Here is a 25,077-nt window from a genome sequence, read left to right as displayed (position 1 = left end):
AAAGGTCACATTTTTCTTTTAAAATGATGCTGAAAAGCCAAGAAACAAATGTGAAAAGAAATCTCTAAAATTTTCAATGCATACAGGGAAAAAATTATATTCCTGAGGGTTGGATTTTATTTAGTTAACATAAACCTGGAATGGATTTTTATCTATAAAAAAATATAGTACTGGATGCATGACAGGGTACATTATACTCACGTTAGCAGATCTTAACTATGTGGAACCAAGCACACTAAAATAACTTTCTATATTAAAAATGATTTATTTACACAGCTAAGATGCCATCACATATGCGAAGGATGCTACTTCAAAAATTGTTAACGTCAGTCTCCTTACACCCACGTTTTTTGAATTATTAATTGGAAATTCTACATGCCAAAAATATGAACTGGTGAAATTAAATTAATCCAGACTGATGACATAAGCCCTCTTCAGAGAGCCGCATTCCACATGTGGATGCTGGATAATCTTCCATTATCTGAAGCTCCAGAATTGATGGACAATGTCTCAGAAGACAGGAACTCACAAGCCTATAACAAAATGCTCTTACTGAGCCTTTACAAACACATAGTTATATCAAAAGTTCTAAAGACCTAACCTGTTCCTTCACTCTGTTAACCAAAGGCCTTATGTCTGCACCTATATTTAATATTCTGTAATGCAAGACAGAAGACACTCACACCCATGTTTGCATGTGTATGTACAGTAAGCTGAGGAAACAAACACGTAGAAAGACCAACAGTTCGGTTCTGTGGCAGCCATGGTGCTCAAGGGAGGAGGAAGAAATGAGAACCCTGAAACAGATCTTTCAATTAAAGGCTTCAACCCAAAATGCTTTATTTCCACATGCATTGAGGAAGGTAAGGAAAAACAGACCATCCTCTCACTTAGAGAAGCTTATGGCACAATGTCAAAGTTTGGGAACTATTTAACTGGAACCTGGAGGCAGGGGAATGGAGTTCAAAGCAGGACTGCTAAGCGCTCTTGAGGATGGAGGAAGAAGTTCTAAGCAAGTCAAAACTTAGAATAATCGTGCTTCGAGAAGAGAGGAAGGGTATCTAGAGCCCTGGGTAAGTGCTCTAACCCACTCCACTGAGCACAGCAGCTACTCAGGTCCAAACTTTCTGAGATGATGATGCTGAAACCAAGTGTAGGCACCTGATTCTGAGATTTGGCCACAGAGGCATGGCACACTGAACCGTGGATGAATAGATCCTGATGGTTGGATCTTGCTGGTAGAAATCACTGAGACCCTTTACACAGCCCAGCTCATGTTCTTAGGCTCTTGCTCCATTTTAGACTTAACCCTCTTTAACCTAGAGACCTGTTTTCTCTTGTCACTTCAGTGAGATTCTGGCAGCTTCCCTGAGCACTGAGGGAAAAACTGTGACTGCAGAATTCAATTGTGTTTAAAAAGTGGAAAGCTGGATTGTGCAAAATGAGCTAGCTTTTCCAGGCAGACGGTCCTTTGCTTATCTCTGCAGTTTTTCTGGCTTTTAAAAATATTTTGTTTACAGTTTGGTTCTTCCTGATATTGAAATGAATGCGCTATTAACGTCTGAAACCAACCGGTAACTCACACAGCAGCCTCGCATGGTCTCCATTGCTACCCTCCCTGCTCCAAAACTGAAAAACTTACCCCAGGGCAGAGTCTGCACTCAGTTTCTTGTTCCAAAAACACATGCCACTCTGCCCAACAAAAGGGATAAATCAGCTTAGTCCCCTGAGTCATGACTAATTTTTAAAAGTGTTACAGCAACTTCGGCTCTTGAGGCTCAACAAATGCAGTGGCTGGCTCAGCCTCAGACAGGCCGAATGGGCCTGATTTACAGGGGAAGTCTTAACGCTTGAAAAGTGCGCCTGAGTCGGTTCCAAACTGGCAGCCTGACAGCCTCGTTCATCACGATGGCTAGTGAGAGGACTCCACAGTAGAGGGAATGTTCGACTAGGTCAAGCAGGAAAATGGGAGTTGTCTTTGCCTGCTCTCAGAGGAACTTGAGATAGACAGGAAAACACGGAAATCCACACAAGACTCTACTTCCATTTTTATTTCAGAAGCCATTTGCCAAGCAGACATTGACGTGAGGTTTAGGAGTGCTAGGGTTTTCTCAACAATGAGCTCCTGGCAGTTGGAGCTCTTTCTCTACATTCCCAGGACAGTCTGCACATTCCCTCCAAACTGAGCTTGGCTAAGCTGGGTGCCCAGTGAGCTCCAGGGTCCCGCCAGTCTCTGCCTCCTTAGCCCTGAGATGACAGGCACAGGGGTTCTGAGGATCCAAACTCAGATCTTATGCTTGCTTGGCAAGCACTCTTACAGTCGAAGATAGTTTCTACTTTTCTATCACCACGGTGAATGAGACAACCTGGCTCATGCTTGCTACACATCTTCACTAATAATCTGGGGACTGATTACTAAGGAGAATTTGGGAACTTTCATATTAACTGGAAAATCCCTTGATCATTTAACTATTGGTGGTTTCAACTTTTTCACTCAGAAAGTTTCATTTAGGAACACATGGCTTAGCATATATCTAAGAGAGAGAGGACTTCTAGCTTGTCACCCAAAAAATAAAGAGAGAGAAATATCATAAGTCACTCCAAGAACAACATTTCTGTGATTTATTTTTAAAAGTGAAGTCTTATATTAGTATGATTTGGGTTTCTCATAAAGGGAAAAAAAAAAAAAAAACCACAAAAGAAGAAAATCCTATGACACAAGGTCCCTTAGAGGTTAGGATAAAAATCAAACTCCATTGTCTGAGCAAAGTACAGTAACACTGCTGGCCATCCTGGCCTTTCAAGCATATGGCAAAAAATGGGTATGACCCAGGCCAGCAGCATCTGGCCCTGGGACTGCCACCACCCTAACAAGAACAGCAGCCACCACTTACTATTTGGCCGAAACTTTCCAAATGCAGTTTCGCTGGATCCTTACAGCAACTAATAAAATAAGGGCTGTCATTACCCCATTGTACAGATGAGAAGACAGCCACAGGGTTCAAATAAACTGTGCACCACAGGAAGCCTGACTAAACTCACGCCTTGCAGCTGCAGTCTGCAGAACCCAGAGTCACTGCTGCCCCTGCTCCAGATGCTGTAGACCCTTTCCTGTAGGCCAATGACTAGGAGGGAATCCACATGCACATATTTAGAATACTGCATCAGAAAAGGTTTTGTTATGAAATAAGATCCAGGCCCACCTAAACAGAAAACATACTTCATCTCAACGAAAGGAAATGTGTTTTCACGATTGCAGACTCAGTGAGCAATTTACTTCCCTTCATTTTTCAAATGCTATTGATACGACAGAAAATATTAAAGAAAAAGAATAAGCCAATGCAAGACAAAGGGTAAAGCTGCACTGAATGGAAATGAACCATGAAGAAAACAGTAGAACGGTCTCAACTAAGACAGGCACAACAGAGGTTGGCTACAGAGACGTCCTTCCTGATGAGAAAAAAGCACAACAGAACGCAAAAATCTGAGCTAAAACAATTAACAACAAAACCCACGTCAGGCACACGCACCCAGGCCTAAAACACAACAATGTACTCCTCCATGGCTACAGTCAAACTGTGCAGCCAGTGCGGGACCCACAGCTGCCCCTCACTCTCGCCCTCAGACTGTGAGCACACCCAGCTGTGAAGAGCCTTCGGTGAGCCCCGTCAGTTACTGCAAAGGGCCCACTGCTGAAAGAGTGTGGCTACCTAATCCTGTATTTATAATTACGAGGACCCCGGAGAAGATCAAGACACTATGAGGCTCAAAGAATAAATGTGGAAGGAAACAGTCAGAATGAACAGATGAATGCAACCCTGCACTTTCACTGCCTATACTCGTGGGAAACTGAATTCTCAAAACTCTGCACCTAACACTAAAAAATAATAATAATAATTTCCTATTTTTTAGTATAGATTTGCCCCCGCAAGAAAATTCTACGGACAACAGCCTGGACTTAAGAACCACTCATAATCATGAGGACTGATGTATGAAAGGGCCAAGGAAGGCTACCAGCAAAGCAGTCACTTGAGGCACTGCTCACCCAGGGACCACAGCACTTACAGGTCTAGACAATCAATTGAACTTTAGTTTGCATTAGAAAGACAGACTTCAGGAAAATCAGGCTTCCAAAACTCCTAAATTTATATTTATTAAATAACCATGCATTCCAAGTGTTGGACCAAAATACTCTCTGGACTAAGAACTCTGAACTTAGATATTTCAAAGGAAAAACTATAAAACACATTCACAATCACTGTTACAACAACAGTGTGGGGTCCTCAAAGCCCGACAACAATGCCATGCTATGTGTGCCAGAGTGAAGGAAAGAAAGTCTTCGGAGTGCTCTGGTGACCTTCTGTCCTTCCTTCCTTCCCCTCCCCAGCCCTCTGGGTGGGGGAGAGGGGTGTACTCAGGTGAGTTCAGGGACCCGTGCATACTTATATGCATATTCACATCATACATGTTGCCACTGAACTACATTTCCCGTTCTCTCTATGGTGTTTTTTAAGGTAAAGTTTCATTAGGGCTCCTCATAATTATTAAATTCGTTTTTTTGTTGGTTTTTGTTGTTGTTTTTTGAGACAGGGTTTCTCTGTATAGTTTCAGTGTCTGTCCTGGATCTCACTCTGTAGACCAGGCTGGCCTCGAGCTCACAGAGATCCAACTGGCTCTGCCTCCCGAGTGCTGGGACTAAAGGCATGTGCCACCACCGCCTCCCACAAATTAATAAATTCTTTATGAACATGTACTTTCCATTCCAGGAAACGAGAGACATAACCACCAAAGCCTAGGCACTGCGAGCATTCAGATTCAAATAAGTCAATCACTAAAATCAATTGATCAAATGGCAGGAGGGGGGCCTGGGACACTTAAATGGGATATTTGATAAGAGTGTGATGTTTTTATTTAACAACAAACAACACAGCTGTGGTAGAGCTTAGGTTTAGAATTGCATCTCAAGGCTGTGCTGATAAAATGATGTACTAACTCGACTGACACTAAAATACTAGGAGGAGGGTGGTAGCAACGTGGAAGAAAGACCCATGGTCGCATGTACATGTGTAAGCATGCTAACTTCTCCACAGAGCTGAAATTCAACAATAAAAAATGCGTAAGTATGCAAATCACAGGTAGCTCACTCTTACCTTTGCTAGAATCTTTCACTACAATGTCAGAGATTTCAAACAGTTTGAGAGGAAGTGGCATCTTCCGGTTTGCTGCAATGGTCTTTAGAAGGCCAGGAAGAAGGGTAGTACGCGCCACCTACAGGAAAGATGGGAATTTGCACTGACTTGAGAACAGCCAACAAGCTCACTGTTGAAGGAGACAAAGCAGGCCAACTCCCCGGCTTCCCAGGAAAACACTTTCGGACAGGGCAAAGCCTAGATGTCTGAGTCCCTTCCAATTTTAAAATCCAACTCACTGAAAGAACTGAAATATTCTCCATTCCAAATTAACAGAATAAACACCAATAAATCTGATTAAAATCAAAGTGAGAAGCAAACACAACTCAATGACTATTCATACCTAAAGACTGGTTTTTCATTATAATTTTAAAAATTAAACTGAGCTCTCAAGGTTGTACATATGAAACATTTTATATCCTATCTCCTTCCACAACGTAACTGAAGTAGCCCGGGCTGGACGCTCACATTCAGTCTATACGTGGCTCTTACATGATTTGAACTAGCTCACTCAATCATTCTTACTGAGTCTTCCACTTCATAATTGACCTTTACTTACTATTCTCAGCTTTCCTCTCTTTCCCATCCGTTTATAGTAAATGTAAAATAAACAAATAAATGTAGTTCTCCGATCCTGGCATGGTTGTAAGCCTATAATCCCAGTGCTTTGGAGACTAGAGAGTGGGAACTGTGAGTTCAAGGCTAGCTTGGGCAACATAGTTTAAAGTCAGTGTCAGGCGCTTCGCAAGACCTTGTGTCTCCAGCCTGCCACAGTCAAGAACACAGAATCCCTGCACTGGAAAGCTGAGCCAAGGAAGAAGACTGTGATGAGTTCATGAGCAGTCTGGGATATACAGTGAGTGCTGGGCCGGGAAGACCCTCTCTCAACCAGGAAGCAAAGTGGTTTCCTGACTTTTAGCTGTTGGACCTGCTTTTTACCTCTCACACTGGAGCACCCTCCTTTCTACATAGGATGTGTTCCAGATGCTCTAGTGATATCAGAGACCAAGCCCATACCTTGGTACCAATGATGACACTTAGTGTCTCTGCTGGGCATGGTAAGAGATGACTTAGGAAGATTAATGGCAGCATAGTAAAGGTTAGTTAACACAATCTCTTGTTTCAAGATATCTTACACTATTATAGATCTTAGCAAACTCATTATACTGTTTCTTGGGTCTTCGGTTTTTTACTTCGTAAATTAGAAATTGTAACCTTTTAAAGGAGTATTAACTGTCTGGCCTATTGACCATGTGGGTACCAGGGATCAAACTCAGGTTGTCAGGCTTGCTGGTACGCTTCCACTGTGCCATCTTGCCAGCTCAAGTACTACACTTAAAGATATTTTTTCTCTAACCAGATGTGCTGGTGTGTGTCTGTAATCTCAACACCTGGAGGTAGAGGCATGAGGATTAGGAGGTTTCAAGGTCATCTTCAGCTCTTACAGCTCAGCCTGCCTGAGCTACATGAGTGACTTAGGGTTTCTATTGCTATGATAAACACCACGAACAAAAGCAGAGGAAAGGGTTTCTTTCTTTTCACACTTCTAGTTAACAGCCCATTGCTGAGGTAAGTCAGGGCAAGAACTCAAGCAGGGCAGGAACCTGGAGGTGGGAACTGAAGCAGAGGCCCTGGAGGGGTGCTGCTTATCGCTTGTTCCTCGGGGCTTGCTCAACCTCCCTTCTTACAGTACCTAAAACCACCAGACCAGGGTAGCACCATCCACAGTGAACTAACTGGGCCCTCCCCCATCAATCATCAATCAAGAAAAAGCATCATACACTTTTCCACAGGCCAATCTGGTGGGCATTTTCTCCATTGAAGATCTACTTTTTAAAATGACCCGAAATTGTGTCAAGTTGACATAAAACTAGCCAGCACAATGAGACTGTCCAAAAGCAAACAAAAACCCTTCAAGTTTGTCATCCTCCTTGGTATGGTGGAAAATATCCCCATTTATTAATAATGTTTTCTGTCTAAAACCATCAGCAACATAAAAATTTAAAACCTGGCCGGGTGGTGGTGGTGGTGCACGCCTCTAATCCCAGCACTTGGGAGGCAGAGCCAGACGGATCTCTGTGAGTTCGAGGCCGGCCTGGTCTACAGAGCGAGCTCCAGGACAGGCACCAAAACTACACAGAGAAACCCTGTGTAGAAATACCAAAAATAAATAAATAAATAAATAAATAAATAAATAAATAAATAAATAAATAAACCTGAATCTGGTCAAACTTCTAGATCTAACTACTAGTTTATGAGAAATAGAAGATTATCAGAATATATTCAATGAAATCCTAAATATGGAAAGCCTACAGAACAAAGGATCCGTTATTTTTTTAACAAAGTTGAAAGAAAAGGATGTATGTGTGAAAGACTAAGGGATATGGAGTAAATAATGGACTAATAACCTACAGATTAATCAATCAACTTTAATGTATACCCTCAAGTGAATCCCAACTAAAAAGAAAAACACCAACTACAGCCAGGAAGACTTGCAGTGATAGCCATTTGAAGGCTTACTTAGTATCACTGCTAACCCAGGACAAGTGAGGATATTTGATAATCTTGTTTACAATAATTGCGATAAAAATCCACACAGTTTCCCTAAATAATGTTTCTCTTCTCCCGCCCATTCTATAGCACACCCACTGTCGGAGAAGAACCCACAGTTAAGAATCACACAGGAAAAGAACAGGCCTATACCCAAACTGCAAGCCACTTTACACTAAAGTTCCCCATGAGCAAGTACAAACTGCTCAGTGCATTAGTAATGGCAGAATGGGAGGTGAAGCAGGGTGACACAAAAGCTGCCAGGTTTAAGGATATTCTGTCATCTCCAATGTACCTCTCCAGAAAAACTGACTCCTGAGAGCGCTAAGTTGCAGCTATTTATGGCAGCAGCTAATGCATCTCTGATCTGCTGTTCCTCCATTTATATAAAGCAGAGCAGACAGGACACAAACTCTGAAGAATGTAACAGTTACAGAAATCTTGAGAAATACAAAATTTGTGTCACACTCAATAAATGAAACTGAGGGAGGGAAATATATTTAGCATAAACAAATAAAAATGCACCCAGATTCAATGAAAGTGTGCTGAGTAAATATCTGTATAGCTCATTTGCCACAGCAGGTAGTTCTATAGATGAAATTCAGAATTTTTACATGTAAACATTTCCAGAGCCTGTAGGATTTCCCAAAACACTAATCCAGGATCTAACTTTTATGAAAGCGAGACCCAAAGCCAAGGAAACTATCACAGATCACAGCTGAGGCATGCTCTACACCAGTGCTAAGTTTCCTAAATGCAGATCCTTGGCTTTTAAGATTTTGCACACACACAGGACTGCACATGCAAGAGAGCAAGAGCTCACACACATGCACAGATGTTGTGCAAATGCACTTCTATAGCGAATATCCTAACCCACACTAGCAGTCAGTAACACTGACTCTTAGTACAGTATCATTCTCATTCACTTCTTCCTAAACCCTGTCAGAACTGCTGATAAGCTTAGATGACAAGAAAGACACAAAGCATAGTCAAATGTCGTGGGATATTTGTACACTGTGAAAATGTAATGTTTAATTGGTGTAATAAAAAGCTGAACGGCCCACAGCTAGGCAGGAGAGCTAGGTGAGACTTCCAGGCAGACAGGAACACTGGGAAGAAGAAAAACAGAGTCACCAGCCAGATGCAGAGGAAGCAGGATGGGCAATACAGAGTAAAGGTAACTGAGCCACATAAAAGAGCGTAGATCAAGCCGGGCGGTGGTGGCGCACCCCTTTAATCCCAGTACTCGGGAGGCAGAGCCAGGAGGATCTCTGTGAGTTCAAGGCCAGCCTGGACTACACAGTGAGTTCCAGGAAAGGCGCAAAGCTATACAGAGAAACCCTGTCTCGAAAAACAAAAAAACAAAAAAAAAAAAAAAAAAAAGAATGTAGATCAAAAGATATGGGCTAATTTAAGTTATAAGAACTAGTTAGGAACAAGCCTAAGCTAAGGCCAAGCTTTAATAATTAATAGTAAGTCTCGATATTGTTATTTGTGAGCTGACAGCACCAAAAAAAAAAAAAAAATCCACCTACAGTCAAAACCTGGCGTAATGGCTTATGGGGACTGAAGGAATACATTTTACTCCATTTACTACAAATGAATGGGAAAGACAGGAAGCTGAGAACGGTAAGTAAACATCAATTATGAAGTGGAAAATGCAGGTAAGAGTGGCTGAGCCAACTAGTTCAAAGCATTTAAGAACTAAGAATAGGCTGAATGTGAGCAGTTGGGAGTCCAGCCTGGGCTATGCAGTGAGTTCCAGGGCAGCCTGGGGTACAGTGTAGACACCATCTCAAAGACAATAATAATAATAATAATAATTAATAATAATAATAAATATTATGTATTTTTTAAACGAGCCAACTTCTACCAAACACAAGGCTCTAGACTCAATACTAATACACACACACACACACACACACACGGGGGGGGGGGGCCCGGGGGGCAGGGGAGCAGAAGGCCAGAGGGCAGAGGGGCAGAAGGGCAGGGTAGGGCTGACCAACTGCAAATTATCTAAAGAAAGTTCATTAAAATGTTCTAAGGATTCACCCCAACGTACAATAACTGAAGAGAGCTTTCCTATGTCATTTACCACAAACTCGACTTTTACCCCAATTCTTATCTACTTAAAATTCTTACCTGGAACTCAGCAGTTTTGGGATTACTTATGTGAACTGCCTTTGTTTCAGAGATATCCAAGCCAAGTTTATCAGCAATATCTTCTTGGGAGCACTTAAGAACACATAAAATAGATTAGTATGGGCAATGGCTAACTCAAAATTTAAAAGTATTTAATGCTATCATTCAATTTACAGTGGTTTCTTAGCAATGCACCTTCTCTATATAAATCAGTAAGTTAATAATAAGCTAAGAGTCTTATCTATTAAGTCTGACAATAATTTATCACTTGTAATTCACCAAGCTTAGGCCCACAGAAGATACAATTAACCACGAACAGCTCTCTATGATGAGCTATAGCCACAACATGGAGCTGGTTAACATTTCCTATAGAGGTGAAGGTTTAACCCACACCCAGTCCTTTCTGTACTAGGCCCGCATTGACCTTTCCAGTCTAAGTTCCTGATTCCTATCTGTTTTCTGAACACTACATTTTTGCCGGCCTTTATGTAGACTACTGTCCCAGCACCACATTCAGGCCAACCCAAGGCTCTATCTACATAAGTGACTTCTCTTGCACCTCTTATGTAGAAATATCTCTAGCAGTACCATTAAGAGTCTCTGTGGTGGTTTGAAAGAAAATGGCTCCCAAAGGGAGTGGCACCATTAGGAGATGTGGCCTTGTTGGAGGAAGTGTGTCACTGTGGGGTCAGGCTTTGAGGTCTCTTTGGCTCAAGCTTCCCTCAGTGTGACAGCCAGTCGACTTCCTGTTACCTCTAAGTCAAGATGTAGCACTCTCAGCTCCAGCATGATGTCTGCCTGCATGCCGCCATGTTCTTCACCATGACGATAATGGACTAAACCTCTAAAACTATAAACAAGCCCCCTCTATTCAATGTTTTCCTTTCTAAGAGTTGCTGTGGTCATGGTGTCTCTTCACAGCAATAGGACCCTAACTAAGACAGTTCCCTTCCTTGGTTTCCTCAGGCTTTCTGACTCCCAGTGCGATCCCAGAGAAGTCTGCACTGATTTGGGGCAGGCTGTGGAACTGGGAGAATTCACATGACTGAACTCTGCTCACTGTTCTTTGAGATGCTTACCATTTAACTTTCCCTACACATGGCCCATGTAGCTCCTAAGACAAATCAACTGCTTCATTCTTATCCACCAGCAGAAACTAGAGCAGTAGGCAGATGTTAGAACAAAACTCACTCTTAGATCCAACAAATCTAGTGAGGATCAAGATTTAGAGATAAGCCGGGCGGTGGTGGCGCACGCCTTTAATCCCAGCACTCGGGAGGCAGAGCCAGGCGGATCTCTGTGAGTTCGAGGCCAGCCTGGGCTACCAAGTGAGTCCCAGGAAAGGCGCAAAGCTACGCAGAGAAACCCTGTCTCGAAAAACCAAAAAAAAAAAAAAAAAAAAAAGATTTAGAGATAATCTACCTCCAAGGCCTGACAGAAAGTACTAGAAATATATATAAAATGATCAAGTGATGACAACAAATCACCACAAGAAAATAACAAATTACCCCATTTTTAAAAATAATTAAAAACTTAACATGAAAAGCTAGTGCCGTCAAGTTACTCGAGGCTTCTCCAAACTTTAGGCAATATTGCTCATGGAACTGTTCTAAAAGGCACCTTCAAGTAGAGGCCTTCAAAGCACTAAAGAGCTGTTGTTTCCAGGCACCAGTAGAAAGCCTGGAGCTGAGAGAAGGTAAACAGCCAGCTCACCTGAGAAGAATTCCGTCTTCACTGCATCCTGATGCCTGCCCTAGCAACTCCTGCCTGAGCTCACTCAAGGCCCAGGCTGGCACTGATTTTACCATCCTACCTCAGCCTCCTCAGCACTGATATTACATCTGTGCTAGTGTGTACCGCCATACCCAGCTCTGCCATACTTTGTTGAAAAAGTCCTCAAACTGTAACAGAGCAGAGTCCACACTACTGTGCTCCAGAGGGAAAGCCTGTACCATACTGAAAAAAACACCACTTTGTCCAGTGCCGAGGGGAGTTTTTGTAACAAGATTTAAATACACTGTGATCAGTCATTTTACAAATGCATTTACATGAAGCTACCGGCGGCTCTCAAACAGAACTAGCTCTGGCTGTGTGCAAGGAAAAAAGGCTCCCCAGACACAGGTCAACATCCCAGTGCATCTGAGTGACCTTGTGCTTCATAATGTAATGGGAAACAATCAAGACAATCTGAAGCATTTTCAGTAAGCTTCCCTCAAGTGACAGTAGCTAAGGCCTAGGAAGGAAGACTGTCTTCAATATTAGCATTTATGTGTCTACTATAAGGTTAGGGAATAGAACAAGTACAAAAGCCATAATCATAGCCAGGCGGTGGTGGCACATGCCTTTAATCCCAGCACTCGAGAGGCAGAAGGTAGGCGGATCTCTCAGTTAGTGGCCAACCTGGTCTACACAGTGAGTTCCAAGACAGCCAGGGCTACACAGAGAAACCCTGTCTCGAAAAACAAAACAAAAACAAACAAACAAAACCCACAATCATTATAAGTGTTACTCTTAAGGTTAAAGTAGACATTTAATTCTAAAACTGAGTCAATTTATAAAAGAAAATATTACAACTAGTATGCAGTATTAGTAAAAAAAATCCTAATGCTGAAAAGTGAACTGCCTGTTAAGAAGTCAAGGACCAGCTCTGGAAGACTGTCATCACTCTTGTGCAAACTGGATTTAACAATACAGACTAGCAATGTTGAGCTGTTTAGAAAATGCAGAACTTTATAGACTTTTAAATTTGATTATTTATTTGTTCATTTTATGCACATAGGTGTTTTGTCTTGCATGTATGTCTGTACACTACATGAGTGCATGGTGCCCACAGAAGCCAGAAGAAGGTATTGGATGCCCTAGGACTGGAGTTACAGACAGTTGTGAGCTACCATGGGGTGCTAGAGATTAAACCTGGGTCCCCTGCAAGAGTAGCCAGTGCTCTAAACCTCCAGCCCCTATAAAGACTTTTAACAGGAAACTTTATGTGAAATCTATCCTCTCCAGCCCCTCACTCCTTTCCTACCAGACAATGAACATAAATGTGTGACTGGACAGCTGAGCAGACTGCTCAGTATGACACTCTTGGTGCTATAATTCAGTCACAAGCTTTGGCTCATAACAGGCCTGGGCTGGAATCTTGGGCGCATACCTGTGGTTGCATGGGGGATGGAGGGACTGACAGAGAAGTTATTCTAACTGCTATGGAGGATAGGAACTCTGCCTGAGAAGAACTGGTACCACGTACATACAGTTATCAGTGGGGGGTAAACCCTCCCTGCAGAGCAGGCCCTAGGCAAGAGACAGCTTCTGTGCTCCTACAAGATACATGGACTCAATCACAAAACCAAAAAGCACTAATAGAAGGCAGTGAGAACTACAAGCCAAAGTTTTAACTGTAGTTAGTTTGGAGAAGAAAAACAGAATCACAAGTGGAGACAGCAACTTTGTATTTTATAAAGTTGAAATCCTTCAAAATGATACTGTATTGTTTCCTCTGTCACTGTGTATTTTAAAAAAGCACACACATTTCTCAATGCTAAGTTTTATATGTCACCGTGTGTAAAATGGTGACTGCTCACAAACGGGAATGAATGTCTACACATGAGAGAGAGACATGGCACTCTAAGGCTAGTGCACGCGAGCTGGGGGGGGGGGGTCAAGCACTGGCCCCCTAGCCCTGACTCTGAGGACTGTTGTGTGCACTGTGTCAGCTATCCCTTTCCAGCTCCGCTTCCCACAGGTGCAGTGCCTGCTAACAACAGATGCTGCCTCAGACCAATCACCTAATGTTCTGAAGGGTTAGAACCTCAGAGCTAGGGCTGGGCATCAGGAAGCGAGGCAGCTGCCTCATCCACAGCTTGTTAAATTGAGCTCATTGGGCTAGCCAAGAGGAGTCTGGGCACCACAGACATTCTCAGCCAGGGGAAACCATACAAACTACAGGCACATTTACTTCGTTCAGTGGTCAGCCTGAGGAGAGAGAGAGAGAGAGGCCAAGTTCCTTCTGATTCTGTAATAACATTCATTTCCTGATTTAGGCCTTTTATGTCAGCTTTTCAACTCAAAGCAAATGTTTGTGAACATGTTCAAAGACAAAGAAGTAAGTCTAATGTGGAACAGTTCCCAAGACCTTAACCAGGGCGGCATCTAGTGGGTACAGCCACAACCAAATTAAGACCGAATACTCTAACCTAACAAATCTTTTTATGAAATTCACTGTGCACCTTCCACACTTACATCAAATATAAAGCACATGGTCATCTGTCCTTCGGATTTTTTTTCCCTAGGCTTTCACAGTTTTCTATGACTAGTCAAAGAAAAACTCCCCATTTTTCTTTACTAAAAATTGTACGATCTCAAGTAACAAAGTTTCTCTTCTAGAATCTGGAAGTTTCAGCAGTCTAGACTTTATAGATTTACATAAGGAATCACAGAATAGACAATTCAGTGATTCCAAGAAAACCTGCAGCCAGATCGAAGTGAGTTGAAAACGTACCAGAGCAAAGGTAAGCGCCTCAGTGAAGCCGGCAGCCGCCATGTCGAGTCTGAGGAGTTCTGTGAGCTTGTTGATAGGAACCTGAGAGGAAAGCAACACACCACGACATCTCCAACCTGCTTTGTTTTCTTCAACAGATTCCTGCAGAACACACCCCTCAAAGGAACCAACCCCTCCCCTCCCCAGCTAACATCCCCATCACAGCTAGCCAACAGCCTCCCACCCCGCCTCGCTCACACAGACAGCATCTGCCTTCGGGCCCCAGCTGAGAAAATGAATCTTCCAGTTAAAGAGAGTCAACCGGAGTGCCACACTTGAAAGCTGTCCTTCTTCAAAGAACTAGTCATCACAGGTTCTCTAAGCACCTGGGCATCTGCTTTGTGTCCTTCCCCACAGCAAACACCTCTCCTAGCAAAGCACATCCACTGCTGCTTAATTCCCGGGTTCTGTTTGTCTCGAAGCCTTCCTGGCATTCAACAGTCAGTTGCTAACAAGAGGAGTGTTTATTTAAAGGTGCAATCTTACTTGATTAGCTATGGTGTATGCTTTCGGCAGAGTCATCTGAATGTTGTTATATCCATAAGCAATAGCTGCGTCCTCCACAATATCACATGCATGGATAACGTCGGCTCTGGTGGGAGGAATTTCAACCTCAATCTGATTGCCATCACCTATGACTTCTGACTTCAGACACATCCTGGTCAGGAGCTTGGCAAGGTTTGCAGGAGATTCCCTAAAAAAAACGCACAAACCATAAGCTTCCCTGGAGTAGGTGAAACACGCTTACATTCTGTTCCAAGATAGTTTTGACCTGAAATAGTAACCTCTCTTTCTGAGTTCTGTTAGGTATCAAATATCCTAGCTTACTATCAAGCATTCTTTCAAGAAAAATAACTCACTGTATACTTTATGCTTGAATTCTCTTCTCTCCCACCAGAAATAAGTTTCAAAGCATACCTGATTCCAACTTTCTTATTAATGAAATCAGCTCTCACCATCTCCTTTCTGTAAGCCAGCTCCTGAGAAAGAAAGTTTGAAAACTTAATCACTCCTCATCAGATGCAGTTTTTTAGTCTTTCTTAGTCAGTCAGTTGTTGCAGCTCTGTTACCCAGCCAAGAGACTGCTCTTAGAGCCACACACTGAAATACACCTGAGGGGGGTTTTGTTTCGGTTTTTCGAGACAGGGTTTCTCTGTGTAACAGCCCTGGCTGGCCTTGAACTCCGCTTACCTCTGCCTCTGTGCTGGGATTAAAGGCATGTGCCACCACTGCCCAGACTAAACCTGAGGTTTCTAAATTTTATTATAGAATCAATTTGTTAAACCTGATTCATGTATGAATATTTTCCATCCGAAATTATTTTTTTTACTGTTTGGAAATAATATAAATCCCGAACATTTTTCTTTTACAAGGTCATCCCACTCCTACAGTATAACACTATCATATTGTATCATTTCTAAGATGTTTACAAATGTTTGGTCTTATGCAATTAAAGTATATGACCAGGGGACAACAATCCAACTGTCATAATGTACCATTCATTGTACTAGTGAGACCTAGGGAGCACATATCTCAGGTCAGCCAAATGGCGCTGTGAGTAAAAGAGCTTGCTGCCATATCAGATGACCTGAATCCCACATGATAGGAGAGATGTCTCCTGCAAGCTGTCCTGGGACTTCCACTTGGGTGCTATAGTTCATACACCCTAAATAAACACTATCTATCATCTATCTATTGATCGATCTATCTATCTATCTATCTATTTCCGATCTATCTATCTATCTATCTATCTCCGATCTATCTATCTATCTATTTCCGATCTATCTATCTATCTATCTATCTATCTATCTATCTATCTATCTATCTATTTCCGATCTATCTATCTATCTATCTATCTATCTATCTATCTATCTATCTATTTCCTGGAACTGAGAGTCTGCTCTACCACTGAGCTAAATCCCCAATTCCCATAATTAAATTTTTTAAAAGAACAAATTTCTGTTATCATTTCCCAAGTAGAAAAACACTATGATGTCCCCAGACCTGCCTATCAATCTGCTCCAGGAGACAGTAAAACGGATGGGAACATGTCATAAACTGCCATTCACTCTCCTTCAAATGGCACACGACCTTACTATCTTCAGTGAAAACATACACGCATAAACCCGAGGCTCTCCATCACCTTTGCAAACAGCTTACGAACACTTACCCAAATTATTCTCGGTGTGCACACTGTCAACGAGTGCACACAGTGCATGCATGAAATAATGAAGAGGCAGTCTAGCTTCAAAGCTCACACTGTTAATTACTGACCTCCAAAACCTGACTCCTTTCTAGGTGGCAACAAGGCTAGTGAAAGACAACAACCTTCTCGGTATCATAGACAGAAGGAGTACTGCCCCTTGGGACATCTTATCTGTGAACAGCGCTGGCACTCCTCTAGGATAAGTTTAAGAGAAACCCTTCACAAATGCCCAGCCCTCCTTTTCAGAAACTCACAACTGTAAATTTACAAAAGTGCTCTATAACACGTAAGTGCTTTCATGAGGCTATCTACACAAGGAAAAAGCAAACAAAACTTTATTTTTCTCCTCTTCTTTACAAATATATATATTGTTTTATTAAAACCTGATAATTCCTCATATTAAAAAAGAAAGAAAGAGAGAGAGAGAGAGAGAGAGAGAGAGAGAGAGAGAGAGAGAGAGAAAGAAAGAAAGAAAGAAAGAAAGAAAGAAAGAAAGAAAGAAAGAAAGAAAAAAACAAACTTTGATGGAGAGATGCTCTTCATGGGACCCAAGTTCAATCCCTGGCATCTACATGATGGTTCAAAACCAACTGTAACTCCAGTTCCAAGAGAAGAGATTTGATGTCCTCTTCTGGCCTCTATAAGCACTGAATGCACATGGTGCAGATACACATGCAGGCAGAGCTCCCATACACATAGAATACTTTTTGGTTTTTGAACAATGTTCTTCAAATTAGACATTTAAGAAATCATTATGAAGCTGTGCTCACCTGGGTCACAGCACCGAAGGAGTGAAGTGGGAGGATCATGAGTTTGATGCCAGCATGGGCTAAGGTTCTGGTCTCAGAAAAAAACAAAAGGCAACCAGAAATTCTTCCTTTGTCCACATGCATGGACTTGGAATGAAGCACTGAAGATTTTCCCACCACACAGACGGCACCTATTTTTTCATTTCACAAACCCCTCAAATCCAGCCCTAGGGCTGGACATCCTGCTGGGAAGGCACTGGACTTGCTCTCTTATAATGGGTATCCCTGAAATGTCACGTTTAAAAAAACCTAAGCCCTTTTCTGTCCCTCACCTTAGCAACGCTGCTGTGTTGCTGCTGTTCCAAGCTCTGCCCTGGCACCCATGAGGCCATGTCCCAGTGAAAGCCGGGGCGTCCTTTTTTTTCCTTTTTCTTTCTTTCTTGTTTTGTTTGTTAATAAAAGTTAACCAACAATCACCATTACAATGCAAATCAAGTGAACATATAGTTTAGTAGTACAGTCCTTGCCTCACATTTGTGGTACCCTGGGTTCCATGCCCAACATTATAAAAAGCCCAAATAGAAACTACAGAATCTCACAGGGCGGCGGTGGCACACACCTTTAATCCCAGCACTTGGGAGGCAAAGCCAGGCAGATCTCTTGTGAGTTCAAGGCCAGCCTGGTCTACAGAGCGAGATCCAGGACAGGTACCAACACTACACAGAGAAACCCTGTCTTGAAACACCGGGGAAAAAAAACCAAAACAACAACAACAACAAAAAAAACTATAGAATCTCTATATCAACAAAAGCTGACACTGTGATTTCAGCTGTAGAGTACTTACCCACTTTCTCCATGATAATCTAGAAATAGGATGTTGGGGCAGTGATCTGGCTCAGTGGACAGAGGTGTTTGCTACATCAGCCTGGCAAACCCCAGAATCCATGTAAAGGTGGATACAGAGAATAACTCCATGACATTGTCCTCCGGCCTCCACAGACATCGTGCACATGCACGCACGAGTGCGTACACACACTAATAATACCAAAAATTTCTAAAAGAATACCATACTAAACACTAATGTTTTTAGGAAGGGTAATGTTTTTATCTTAGCAGACATTATCCTACTTATAAAACTATTTTACTGGCTGGGAGAAGTAGAAAAAGGCATTTCCCACCAAGTCTAATGACTTCAGTTCCATTCCTGGTACCCACATGGTGGAAAGAGAATCAACTTCTATGAACTGTGGGGCACGCACACTCATATACAAATAAATGTAATTCAGGGGCTGGAGAGATGGTTCAGGGTTAAGAGCACTGGTGCTCTGGGATCCAAGTTCTGTCCCCAGCACCCACATGGCAGCTCACAACCATCTGTAACTCAGTTCCAGGGATCTGACACCCTCCTCCATAACACTCATTAAAATTTTTAATTTAAAAAAAGCAATTTTATGTTCTGATTCACTTCATAAATGACAGAACAGTTTAAAAAAGAAAAGAAAAGAAAGAAAAAAGAAAACTCTCAAAGGAACACAAGCTGATCAGAGAATTGTCTCACCGAACCAGAATTACAACTAAACGATTGTGATAATGTTCTATTCAAAATGACAACCTTACAATGGATATGGTGTCATACTCCAGTTCTTGGGGAGGGAGACAGGAGGATCATGAATTCAAAAATAGCTTCAGCTATATAGTGAATTCAAGGTCAGCCTCAGCTACAAAGCAAGACCCTGTCTAAAAAGCAACCAAAAATAAAGAATAATGGCTTAGGTGTTTTCTACCAAGACCCAACGTTTAACAATAACTGCTTACTTCTAATCCAGTCTGAATACATTCAGAGTCACTACAGTGATGGTCTTCAGCAATTTACAGATTCCAATGTGAACATACTAACCAAGTAATCATAAAAGGGATGAGACTAGAAATCACCCAGCTACCTAGTTAAGAGGAGAGATCACAGTATTACGTTACCATGTAACACACTGTGAGGACAGCTACAGTCAGGCACCTGCACTTAAATCCTTGCCACACTTACTAACAGACAATCTATTAAACATTCCAGGCCTCACCATCTCTCTACAGAAAGGCAGCACACCACTCCCCCACACTGAGAACTGAATCCCTGAGACACGGTGCAGTGTGTGTTGCAAGGCTGAGTAGATGTACAGATGGATTAGTCAACACAGAGAAACAAACACTCAACAACCACTATGGGTAATATAGCCAGGACTACCATTATCATCAACTTTTAAGAACTTACTGGAAAGGTACTTGATTTTCCATTAGGAGAAACTACTTCAACTGCTTCAACTCTAAAAATAAAAGAAAATAGGTCAGAAATAAAATGCTTCATAAATGAGCTACAAATTCTTCAAATGCTTATGATTAATAACTGTTTTATAACTCCAGCCACAACATGTTTGATCACTCACATCCTAACACCATCATTTTGACCAATCTTCCTACATACTATATTATTCTACCACTCCAGGCCTCAAAGCTCCCTTCCCCTATCCCTTTAGGCAGTGGCCACCTGGAAAGCTTATTTCCCAGTGTGGAAGACATGCATCCTACATGGACTCTTTAACAACACTGATGTATACCCCCAACTTTACCAGGATATTATGTTGCAAGACAGAAGCTAACACATAAATCCCTGAAATACAAATTATAAAAAAAAGAAAACTTCCTAACTTCAGTCATTTTTATTCTTACGCATTTACTGTGAATTATAACTGGGAGTCTAGAATAAGCTAATGCTAATACATAGGTAAGGACATGCAGCTCTGTCATGTACTACTAACCCTCTATTTAGCTATTCCTCCATCTTTCCATCCTCAAGCCTACTGGTTGTTAAATACCTCTTAAATTTCATTGCTTCTGTGAGGTCTTGCCAGACTGGCCTTAAAAACACCAGAACGCATACTGTTTAGAGCTCTGTCATCTCCCCAGATGTGTTCTAGCTACAGGAACCACATCTAAATAAATCTACGCACTGACAGACCTTAGCTGTATTCCTTGAAGCTTATATCTAAGCTAGACATATAAGAGTAAAGCCTATGTCCCAATCAGGGTTTTATGTATGAATGTTTTGCCTGCATGTATATATGTATACTAATTGTTATAAATAGTACAGGAGGCGTTAGAGCCTTGGTTTCAGAGGACTGGTCAATGATGGTGCTGAGTCAACTTACGTAAACTGATTTTCACAGTATTCACTGAACATGGTGACAATAACGTCAAGCACGATTTTTGCCTGCAAAAGAAAACATATAAATATTATGGTAATTTATAAGTATATTCTCACTCAATTCAGATGTAATGAATATTTATTATAATTTAGTGTTCAAACACCTAAAAATGAACCCTTGCATACACATTCTAAGAAAGGAAGTAGAATAAAAACTTAGGAACAGGCTTGTTCTTATCTTCAGGTGTTCTCTATTTATGCAGCTCTCTGAGAGTTACAATCCATGACTGAGACAAATCGTTTAGTTCCCCCACCCCAACCCTGGATTATGAGGTTTCAAGAGAGACAAATGGCTAGTTACTGAAGTAAATGTTATCAATTTCGTAAGTCTCTGAAGCCAGACTGCTGGAATCCTGGCTCAACCACTTACTAACAATGTGACTTTAGATGATCTACTTTATTCTCTCTGCATCCCAATTCTCTCACTGGTTAAGTAGAGATAATAACAATTCTGACCTTTGTTAACTATATGAATGAACACACAAACACAAAGTACACAGAACATCGCTAGGCAGTAAGAGCCCTATAAGTTCTTAGGCTAAACAAACCTTACTGGGAGCCTGGAGAGATGGTTTAATAGCTAAGAGCACTTGCTGCTCTTACAGAGCACTCAACTCAGTCCCCAGCACCCACATGGCAACTCACAACTGTTTAAGGCAACTCCAGTTCTAGGGAATCTGGCACCATTTTCTGGCCTCTGCAGCCACCAGGCATGTACGCAGTGCATATATATACATGCAGACAAAACACTTATACACATAAAATAAATAAATCTTTAGAAAACAACAACGATATCAAAGGCAAATAGCACAGTTAAGAGATACAAATCAAGTGCCTCAGTCTCCAACGCTGCAGATCTAGGGGAGAGTCTCTTCAGGGTCCTGTTTCCACATGCCAAACTCCTATTGCTATAGGATCTCTCTTCATTTGCTTACCTGCATACTCTCTCAGCTTTACTTACCATGCATAAACAATGAAGCTTTCCTTGCAATCAAATCCAACATTTGTAGTAATTGAAAGTGAGCAGACAACTAGTAAGCTACACAGTCTAGATACAGTCAGGAATGTCAGCTATGAAGTCACTAGGGATAAAAGTCCTTTTTACCCAATTCTTCTGGTTGGTTGGTTAGTTGGTTGGTTTTTCGACACAATGTCTCAGGTAGCCCAGGCTAGCTTTGAACTTATGTAGCCAAAGAGGACCCTCAGTTCCCTATCTTCCTGCCCCTCTCAAGGGTTGGGATTCTGGGCATACCACTTTCCCATACCCAGCACAACCAGATCTTTTTTTTTTAAGAAAAACTCTCCATGTACATAAGAGCACAGACTATTCACTTAAATTAAGCTGATGAAGTAATACAATTGCAGACTCTCCAGTCACATGTCTATATTGCTAAGCCAAGAAGCATATACTTATTAAGTTCCTAGTACTGGAAAGACATTAGTTGATCAGTAAGCATTTGTAAATTAATGCAAGTACCATAAACAAGCTGTAGATTATCCACATCATTTTAATTTTCTAAGTTTCAACAATATGTTCCCACCTCTTATAACATTTTAAACTTTAAAATCAGTCTTGGCCTAGAAGTAAAATGTGTCTTGTCTAACAGTATGTAAGTTAACTAAAGATTTTATTTACCTTAGTGAGGTCAGTTCCTGTGCATTCAATAAATATATTCTTAGTATTTACTGTTATTTTTGAATGATTCCCTATAAACAATAACAAAAATTTCAGAGACATGAAATAATACAAACCTTAATTTAAAAACATCACTTTTAAACTTAGAAAACAATCTAAATACCCTAGAAGTAAGGGGATATACAACTTTTTTCCTTTGATTTTTGTAGACAGGGTATCATTAGCCCAGGTTAACCTAGAATCCACTATATAGCCCAGGCTACAGTGGTCCTCCTGCCTCAACTTCCCACGTACTGAGATTATAGATAAGAGCCACTATGCCTGGCTCTAGGATATGTGCATTTCTTTACACAATTATTTATTTAGTGTGCATGCCATGGCACACGTGTGGAGGTCAGAGGACAGCTTCAAGAGTTGTTCTCTTTCGACCATGGAGCTTCCAGGAATCAAACAGAGCTCGGCAGGTGGGAAGCCAAGTGCCTTTACCTCCCCTGAGCCATGCCACCAGACCTGGGATAGCAGACTTTTAAGCTCCCATTGCAAACTGGAAAATACAGATAATCTTTACCATCTTATAACATAATTGCAAATAATCCCAGCACTCAGGAAGGAAAGGCAGGTGGACTTCTGGGAGTTTAAGGCAAGCCTGGTCTAGACACCAGTTTCAGGACATCCAGGGCGACGTGGAGAAACCCTGTGTCAAAATAGAAAACAAACAACTACAAACAAATCACTAAGGTTTAGAAAGATTAAACTACCCGATCATGATCACAAACTATGAAGCAGTAAGGTTAAGATGAGTTTGGATCTAGTTAACTTGGTCCACATCCTTGACCAGAGAAACTGTGGGCATCTGCAATCTCAACAATTCCTTGTCATCCTGAGTCAGCTAAACCTCCTTCTGGTCTCCCCAAAGACACACATCTGCAGCTGAGGCATCATTAAATCAAGTAAACACATTTAAACTGCTTCATAAGCTCCCTGCACAAAGGAATTAAGAGTACAACATTTAAATAACACTTTTAGTTTATAAAATTACAAATCAGAGCTTGAGTTCAACAAAGAGACCTGCTGTTAATACCAAAACACCTAAACAAAGTAAACAAAAACTTCTCTCTTTCTCTTCTTTTACCCAAAGGACCAGTGCACTTGCCACTTAGGCCTGGCAGCCTGAGTTCAATCCTGGAACCCACGTGGTGGGAGGAGAACCGACTCTTGAAAGCTGTCCTCTGACCTCCGCATGCCATGGTATACATGTTCACGCACAAGCCCAGCTACATACGCTAGCCAGACACTAAAAATATCTAAAACCCTGAAGAACGGGACAGAACCCATAGATTAGTATCAGAATATCCTTCACATGCACAAATATTTTTACAGTTACAAATTAAATGTATACCCTATGTCATTCTAAATAATATAGTTTTTTACATAAAAATCAGCAGTTAAACTAAAGGTTTGGAAAAATATATACAAAGAACTTTTAAAATAAAATCTATGGGGCTGGAGAGATGGCTCAGTGGCTTAGAGCACTTGTTGCTCTTAAAGGACCTGGGTTCTGTTCCCAGCACCCACGTGGTAATTCATAACCAACCATCTGTAACTCCTGTTCCAGAGGATCTCTCTTCTGGCCTCCAAAGGTACCAGGTACAGATGTGGTGCAGAGGCATACATGCAAGCAAAACAGTCATACACATAAAAATTTTTTTCATTTTTAAATAACATCTTCAAAAGACCTGAGATTCAGATCTAAAGTTAATAACTGCCTCAGTCAGCCTATTGAGACTTCTACAAAAGCACTAGAAAGAAGAAACTGCAAAGATCCATGCTCTTCCTGAACTTACTCACCATTTATAATCGGAGGCATCGAGAGGACCACACCATTGCTGTCATAGATAACTGGATACAGGGGCTTATTTTCAATGATATGTAAATAATGCTTAAGGTGGTTGTCAGTCTGAAAAGAATTAAGTCAAACAAAATGATTTATTTCTACTTTAGCCAGCTGACATTAATCTGCTATTAAAAAAAAAAGTCAGAAAAACATCAAAAATGTTCCAAATGACAGGAAGCTATAAACTTAGAAACTTTTTCAGTATAAATGGGCATCTCAATGTTTGCATACAGTCTCTCCTACTGTGAGATGAGGAACTGGTCACTTTCCCAGAGTGAAAATAGATTGGCATTGGCACTGCCAAGTCATCACAAACAAAATGCAGCCATCACAAAATTCCGAAAGACAAATTAAGTCACTGGTAAGCTAAGAGAAATGGTACGATTTCTACTTGTTATTTTCAATGTTAAATGATGGCTGAATCCATCCTCACTGTTGAGGCTCTAAGATGCTAATAACAGGGATAGATATTTTACAATGGTATTCCTCACATACACAAAATAGCTAAATTTCTAATTATACATGCAAGAGTGTTAATTCAACACAAATGTGAAAATTAAAAATAGAATATAGTTTACTTACTGGCTCTCAATTCTTGAATAACCCAGACATAGTGGCTTATGCCTTTAGTCTCAGCATTCAGGAGGCAGAGGCAGAAGGATCCTCATGAGTCCAAGGCCAGCCTGGTCTAATAGTGAGTTCCAGGACAGCCAGGGTTACATATATAGACGCTGTCTCAAAACAAACAAACGAACAAACAAAAAACCAAAAGCTAACAATAAACAAAACCAGCCAGGTGGTGGTGGTGGTGCATGCCTTTGATCCCAGCACTTGGGGGGCAGAGGCACGCGGATCTCTGTAAGTTCGAGGCCAGCCTGGTCTACAAAACAAGTTCCAGGGCAGGCCCCAAAACTACACAGA

The 25,077-nt window shown here is 41.5% G+C and overlaps 1 protein-coding gene across 1 annotated transcript in view; it reads right to left on the bottom strand.

Moving 5' to 3' along the window:
• Farsb (phenylalanyl-tRNA synthetase subunit beta) overlaps positions 1 to 25,077 on the bottom strand; it is a 68,040-nt gene that overhangs the window by 24,591 nt on the left and 18,372 nt on the right. Inside the window, exons 7-15 of the mRNA XM_059278188.1 lie at positions 24,111 to 24,219; positions 22,263 to 22,333; positions 20,571 to 20,632; positions 19,637 to 19,688; positions 15,337 to 15,398; positions 14,905 to 15,112; positions 14,380 to 14,460; positions 9,882 to 9,974; positions 5,151 to 5,268 (exon numbers count right to left, since the gene is read on the bottom strand). Coding sequence (XP_059134171.1) covers positions 5,151 to 5,268; positions 9,882 to 9,974; positions 14,380 to 14,460; positions 14,905 to 15,112; positions 15,337 to 15,398; positions 19,637 to 19,688; positions 20,571 to 20,632; positions 22,263 to 22,333; positions 24,111 to 24,219 — 856 coding nt within the window. The remainder of the gene's footprint in view (positions 1 to 5,150; positions 5,269 to 9,881; positions 9,975 to 14,379; positions 14,461 to 14,904; positions 15,113 to 15,336; positions 15,399 to 19,636; positions 19,689 to 20,570; positions 20,633 to 22,262; positions 22,334 to 24,110; positions 24,220 to 25,077) is intronic.

Source organism: Peromyscus eremicus, chromosome 13, assembly GCF_949786415.1.
Source record: "Peromyscus eremicus chromosome 13, PerEre_H2_v1, whole genome shotgun sequence".
Lineage (NCBI taxonomy): Eukaryota > Metazoa > Chordata > Mammalia > Rodentia > Cricetidae > Peromyscus > Peromyscus eremicus.
This window is presented reverse-complemented; position numbering and strand designations above follow the sequence as displayed.